This window comes from Labrus mixtus, chromosome 2, assembly GCF_963584025.1.
Source record: "Labrus mixtus chromosome 2, fLabMix1.1, whole genome shotgun sequence".
Lineage (NCBI taxonomy): Eukaryota > Metazoa > Chordata > Actinopteri > Labriformes > Labridae > Labrus > Labrus mixtus.
In genome coordinates, this window is record NC_083613.1 from 29,550,263 (window position 1) to 29,557,104 (window position 6,842).

Sequence of the window (6,842 nt, forward strand, 5' to 3'; positions counted from 1 at the left end):
AATTTGCAGATTATCTTAAAGTTCTCTGATTTAATCTTTTTCTCATAAAAGATCGTTGGGATCATTACTGAGAAAGTAATAGATATCTTAAAAACACAAAAAACAAACTCAAATCTCAGCAAGTTCTCTAATTTCTGGTCATAAATATCTCTTTACACTTCATGTAAGCTACAATACCCGACAAGCCCAAAATAATCCTCTTATTTCAAGATATAAAACACAATAAATTAGGTCTCTCTTAGTGTTTGTAATAGGCAAATAACTTTACCAATATGGTAAGAAAATGATACTTGTTGAGAATCCTGAAATAATAGCTCATTTAAATAAAGACACATCATTTCAAGACACTCTCAAATCTGTCACTGCATTGGCAAATATTTTTACTAATTGAAAAAAAATCCGGGCAATAAAATGTTTATCTGGACTTGTCAGGTGAATGTGGCTTATAATAAGTGTGATGAGATATCATTTCAAAGTAGAAATAAGACAGATACACTTGATAATATTTGAGTTTTTGCAGGAAATACATAGCTGTAACTTTACACTAACAACTAAATCAATAAATCATGAGTTATATTTCACTTTTCAATGGACACTTCAGGAGTTTGAATCATATAGAAAAAGGGTTAATAAGATGGTACAATCACAAAGACTTTGGTTTGAACAGTTATGCCCATATAAGGCATCGTTACACTTCAATGTGTGTCCAGATATCTCACTCTTTACACCACACACTCTCCACTGAGGTGAGTGAATGGATTAGATGGAAGCCGTGTCCCTCTAGTGGTGAATGTACCAAAATGCAGCCTGGTTTATCTTGGCTCTGTACCTGAAGCAGAGGCCTTCTCGTGGATAAAAAAAACATGAGCATGAAGTATACGACAGGAGAGCCTCAGAGCCACAATGGATGACAAATGTTCTACTAATGAGAAATGAAAGCTGTGTGATGCTTCACTGGAGTAAAGATGAAGAAGACTGTGTCATCAGTATTATCCCTGTTAACCTCAGGTGCCATACTGCACACATACTTTCACACCTGTCCCCTTTTTGAATGGTGACACGTCGTCCAAAGTCCCAGCAACCCCCCCCCCCACCCCCACTCAACCAGAACACCTGCCCGGTTCCCACGAAGCCTCCAATCACATCTCAGAGAATCTGCAGCAGCCACAGCCAGCTGCCATTTGGCAATCGTTCAGCGACTGAGCAGAGGTGACGCATCTCTTTCAAAAGAGTCAAACAGCTACAAAGAGTTCTGGGCACTCGGTCTCTGATCTCTTTAGCCTGCCTCCCTGTCAGTCGGATCATTAAAAACATGCTGATCACCGTGCTTTTCTCCCTCCTGGTGTCTTCTGTCCTTGCTACAGAGAAAGGTACATCTATTAAACTTTAAAGTTTGACTTTTATGTGAATTTCCGGGTTGCAGCTCTAATGAATTTCATTGTGGGTCTGTTTGTTGTTCTGTTAATTAGCCATTTGTGGACTGCTACTACTGAGAACTGAGTTTAGCTCTTAGGCTTTTAATCTTGCACTTCTGAATCCAGAAGTGTGAAACTATAATTTAACATCTGTTTCAAGGATTAGAAGAACTACTGCACAGACATTCACTCACGGTGCCTGGAGGATGGATCACTTACTCTGGTGATTTCTCCCAAGCCCCCCAGCAAGTCAAATATTCCTCTTATCTGTCAAATAGTTCAGCATTTACTGGATAGATCCACAATCCACTTGGTATATCATGTGTTTTTACTGAGTTTAATTCTTTTGGTGTTTTCACTCATTCACAAAACACCTGAACATTCCTGAAATGTTTGGGGTGAGCTGCATGTGTGAACGCAAACGGCTGGTTGCTTCACCCCGACTTTACATGGATTTCTTTGCTGCCAGCCCCAAAGTAAAATGACCATGTGAAGTTGGGTTGAGCCGACGTGTGAACACAGCAGGAACATTTCCTGTAAGCGAGCAGGGATGGCGTTCAGATCTCTCAACTTGTCAAAGTCAAAAAACTGTAGCGCAGACTCTGTTGAGTCGTCTTTTCTATGCCCGTCCTGCCTCCTGAGACCCCGTCTTGAGCGTCTGACCGACAGGGAAAGTCTCCCTCTGTGAGGTGTACATGTGAACATGCAACCTGTTTTGAACTTTACTAGACAATTTCAGGAGTGCACGTTTGAAAAAGGCTCATCAGCGCTGCCAAAAGTTGGACATTGGTCATTTTGTGTCAAAGATCTCCACAATCATTTTTAAATTTGCATGAATTTCATTTTGGAACGGACATATTTCCCCTCATGATGATGTGTAAGTCCTTTGACTTTCAATATCTTAATTATTCCAAAACTTTGGCTTGTGTCCAAACTTCAGCAAGGTGCAGCTTAAATTTTGAAAGATGTTAGCATGCTAATGTTAGTATCAGCCAACAGCTCTGTCCCAGTGCAGTATGTATGAGTGAGTGTTGAATCTTAGTATCGTTGATCGCCTGGGACTTCAGGTCCAAACTATGAGTTGAAAAGTGTTTCTAAGAAACGTATTTAAATGTTTTCTTTTTCAGACAGTGCCCTTCCCAGGCTGAATGACACCAAAGCTACTGAGGCGTTCATCGACTCTGCTGAGGTGGTGGTCATCGGATTCCTAGAGGTCAGAGAATACATTGCATAAGAGCAAAAAATGTCTTTACCACAGGCTTGAAAAAGCTTTCAGACATCGTTCAAAAAGCCTTTGGAGCTGCTTCATAGCTAGTTTATGACGCTAACACGCGTGCGGCAAACCAGACACAATCAGACTAATGAGCTTGTGGATAGATACCAAAAGTGAAAGGCTCCAAAAATACTGCTTTTGTTTGTGCCCTGGTCTTGCTGATGCTGCTATACACAAACAGATTTTGACTGAAGAATGTATTTCCTGTAGCCACACCTTTGGCAGGGCCGGAGCTGTGAGGGCAGAGGGTGGCTGGCCGTCCCTTAAAAGGCGAGCCCTTTGGCCAGACTCTTTGTGAGTGGGAAGATGGCGTGTTTTGACAGGACATACATATCCAATGATTTGTGGTATTGGCTCCATTGACCCGTCTGTAAACAAGTGCAAGAGGCTGGGAGTATAGGTTCACGAGAGGAGAGAGGCGGCCGAGAGCACACGAGGATAACTCCAAGCTGGACGCTGATGCTGAAGGCAAGGAGACACCAAAATATTGTCGCTGTGACTCACGGGGGAATGATCATATATTACAGGCTGCGAAATGATAAAACGCAGAGCCAGAGCTCATGCAGCACAGTCTCCGAAATAGAAATGATTCACCTTGCTTTGAGTCATCCTCACCTCGCTGCATTTTTCAACAAATTTCACTTGCTTTTGTTTTTGTCCCTCTCAAGAAAAGGTTTATATGTTATATAAACATCCAGTCATCCAATCACTGCAAAGGAAGACATACTCAGAAGTTTACTTACAAAGAAAAGTAACTTTGACTCGTTGGAGTATAAGTAGAAATATTAGTGTTAAATTGCTTCAACGAGTCGTTTTCCTGAGTGGTTTTGCATCATTTTTGTATTTTTTGTATTTGATATACAAATGATTTTTTTTATGGATGCATTCACATGCAAACAGGATTATAATGTCACCCTGCTGTGCTTTGATAAGAAGCAGTATTCTGTTTTTTATAAGACCATCATTTACTTGGTATATGCTGTTCTTTCATTTAACAGTTTGACAAGATTGTCAGACAATCAAATTGAAGCAAAAGAAACATTTCTCTCATGTGATGTAGCACAAATGAGGCGATGCTACTCGTTCAGTCCGTCAACTCGAGCCGCACTGATTTCATACTTGACATGCGTCATTCTCAACAATCGCCTGACAACACCTCCTTCCAATTAGCGGTCTGCAAGACCCTCCCTCTGCTCTTTAATTTCCAGCTCTGACCTGCACCAGTTCTGCTCTCTTGCTCAGCTCTCACCATCATCACCCCATCATCCACCTGTAAGCTCCGACTGGGGGGGGGGGTTTAAGATCTCATCCAATCACGCCTCAAATGTCTGCATAAATTAAAACTTTGAGGAGTGATGAGGGCGGAGCCTAGACGTGAATCACAAACTATGTTCTGCTGCAATAAATATTTTAAACGATACAAATGTGAGATGTCTGACTGAGGTGAAGAACTTTAGAGAATTGACTTTAACACATCTGTTCTCAAATTAGCACACTGAGCCTCAGGTCATTGTTTAAGTCCTCTGGGTTATTCTCCTGCTTTGCCAAAGCATGATGGTATAAAATTAGAAGAAGAAAGAGAAACAAAAAGTTATCAGATGATCTTGATTGTGTGCAAACATTTCCCTCTTCTCTCTGGTGTATCAGGGAGAGGAGAGTGACAGCTACAAGGAGCTTGTTGCCGCCGCAAAGCGAGTTGACTCAGTCCCCGTTGCCATCTGCTCAGTGAAAGAGGTGTGGGCCGATTACAGCGTCTCCTCAGACACCATCACCCTTTTCAGAAAGGTAATCTTTAAACTCATCTTTTCAGATGTGAGGAGGGCTGTCATTTTTTTTTATGATGACGACGATAACGTGAATGTGTGTTCTGTGTGTCAGGCCGACAACCACCAAGAGAACCTCGTTGTAACTGAGATCAAGAAGATAGAAGCTGACGGCCTCGTGAACTTCATCACCGTCAATGAAGTCCGATACATCACAGAATATAACCAAGTGGTAGGTCCAACTCACGTCTCACAGGCATTAACAGTAACTTCACTTTTCCCATCCAAACCCTCATTGCTGTTCTCTTTCTCCTCAGACGGCGGTGGGTTTGTTCCACTCAGAGGTGAAGTCACATCTCGTGCTCTTCGCCAACAGAGGGACTAAAGAATACGCCGATCTCAAGAAGAAACTCGGGGCTCTTGCCCCCGACTTCACAGGGAAGGTGAGAACATCAAGGAGTTTAATTTACCAGCAGATTTGTGTGCTGATCGGGTCACATGAGTATACCAAAGGAAATACAGCGTTGGCATCTTTCTTTACATTTAGACAGAGTGATTTTCCATTTCTGAGGAAACTTGATCTAATTTATAAGCATCTTAATGATATTTAAAAACTGTGTTCCAGTTTTTGTTTGTGCTCATAAATGGAGCGGTGAAGTCAAATTTCCGGTCACTGGGCTACTTCGGCCTCAAGTCTCAGGACCTCCCACGAGTCGGTATCTATGACGCTGACTCTGACATGAAGTGGCTCCTACCCGAAGGAGAGATCTCTGCTGAACGAGTGCAAGAGTTCTGCCAGTCCTTTCTACGAGGGGAACTGAAGGTGAGCATCCATTAAGGCTTCTTCTCTTGGAAGCAAACACCAACGATAACTATAACAATTCCTCTTATGAACTTTTTTTTTTTTTTTATATCTGTGTCTGTGAAAGTCTGCATCATTTAACAAGAGGACAACTTGGTGTATATCAAGTTCACAGTGATGTAGAGTCTCACATTATGTTTTATTGTCTGCTGTATTTCACTCTTTACTTGTTTATGCTTTTTTAGGAGGTGAAGCAGGCGGGAGCTGAACCCAAAAGTGAGCTCTAGAGGAACACATGTAATTAATGTCTAATAAATCAAATAAAACATTCAATAAAACAGGAATTGTCCTCTGTGTGCCTCCATCTTTCCCTGCAACTTGCTCTTTCCGAAACAAAGGAAGCTATGCGTTTACAGCGGGTTATGTTTTGTGTGTTCACCCGTGTATGAGCCAGTCTGCAGCCTGGTTACTTGACCGCAGGTCACTGGCCACAAGTCGTAGAGTTCTGGCGGATTTTGTTAGTCTGTCCACAAAAGTTATTGTCAGAACCACAACACACCGACCTCAGAGAGAGTGACAGAGAGCAGACTGGGAAGTCAAGAAGTAGTAATTTCACATATGATTCATCCTCAGGAGAAAAAGGGGGAAAAAAAGAATTGAAAAACATCTTCAGTGCTGGATGAACTTACATGGAAAACCCCCACATAAATGGTTTTATTGGATCTCACACAGTCAAAGTCAAGTCAAGAGATTTGACTTAATGACATAGCAGGCTCTAAATCTGGGTAGAGTATTTAATACGGTAAAGCCTATAAGCCTCCAAAAGAGAACAACAGATGGGTTGCAGACTTCAAGAATCATAAAGATTGGGCTTGTCCCAGAAATATTCTCTCAAGTGAGCGAGAAGGGAATTTCAAGGCCAAGACTGGAATCGGTATAATTAGTGGTGTCGTGTAGCAGATACATCCGGAGGAAATGGGAAAGCCTGGCAGGTGGACGTTTCTCAGAGACCAAAGGAAACAGAGAGTACGGCTACAGTTAAGTCAGTGTTACATAAGGCACAGTCGGGGGTCACTGGGTGGTAGTGGGATTACAGTCTTTTAGTATTACACCACCGAAACACCATTTTATTTAAATGTTTCTCCTAAAACAACTGATTTTAAGTGCATGCTCAATCCAGAAACAATGTATGTTCACTAGTCAATACTGGAAAAACTGTTTAATTATGTTACAAATGACCGTCTCCATAGTTTTAATAATACAAATAGGTAATTCTTTTAACAAATGACATAAAGGTTTCTTACATTTTTTTGCAACATTAAAAGAAATGTATGTGTTTGGGTGGTGTTACAGCTCTGTGTTGTTCCTGTGTTGTATGATGTCCTTTCTCCTCTGTTGTCTCCAGCTCTGCCCAGGTGAGGCTACTGATTGCTCAACGAGGTACACCTGGCCTCAGTTCTATAAAGCCAGGTGCTGACATCTAAAGAGGGGGGTTGTTGGAGTGGGGGCTGCTGTGTGTTGCCGTGCGTTGTTGTGTTTAGTTACTTCAGTCTTAAGTTGATTGTTGTTATATGATTAAGTTCTTTGTT

At 41.7% G+C, this 6,842-nt stretch overlaps 1 protein-coding gene across 1 annotated transcript; it reads left to right on the forward strand.

Annotated features, from left to right (window-relative positions):
* The first annotated feature begins 1,198 nt into the window (after positions 1–1,198).
* On the forward strand, positions 1,199–5,597 carry LOC132995402 (endoplasmic reticulum resident protein 27). Its single transcript, XM_061065365.1, has 7 exons — positions 1,199–1,370; positions 2,543–2,628; positions 4,336–4,473; positions 4,567–4,683; positions 4,769–4,894; positions 5,077–5,274; positions 5,499–5,597. Exons 1-7 carry the CDS (start codon positions 1,313–1,315, stop codon positions 5,538–5,540), a joined length of 765 nt encoding a protein of 254 aa, XP_060921348.1. The 5' UTR covers positions 1,199–1,312; the 3' UTR covers positions 5,541–5,597.
* The last annotated feature ends 1,245 nt before the right edge of the window (positions 5,598–6,842 follow it).

Excerpts from the sequence above, each read along its gene's own strand:
- LOC132995402 (XM_061065365.1), top strand. The coding sequence starts at position 1,313 with ATGCTGATCACCGTGCTTTTCTCCCTCCTGGTGTCTTCTGTCCTTGCT. Across the intron at positions 4,684-4,768 it reads TCACAGAATATAACCAAGTG|ACGGCGGTGGGTTTGTTCCA; the intron begins GTAGGTCCAACT and ends CTTTCTCCTCAG. Across the intron at positions 5,275-5,498 it reads TTCTACGAGGGGAACTGAAG|GAGGTGAAGCAGGCGGGAGC; the intron begins GTGAGCATCCAT and ends ATGCTTTTTTAG.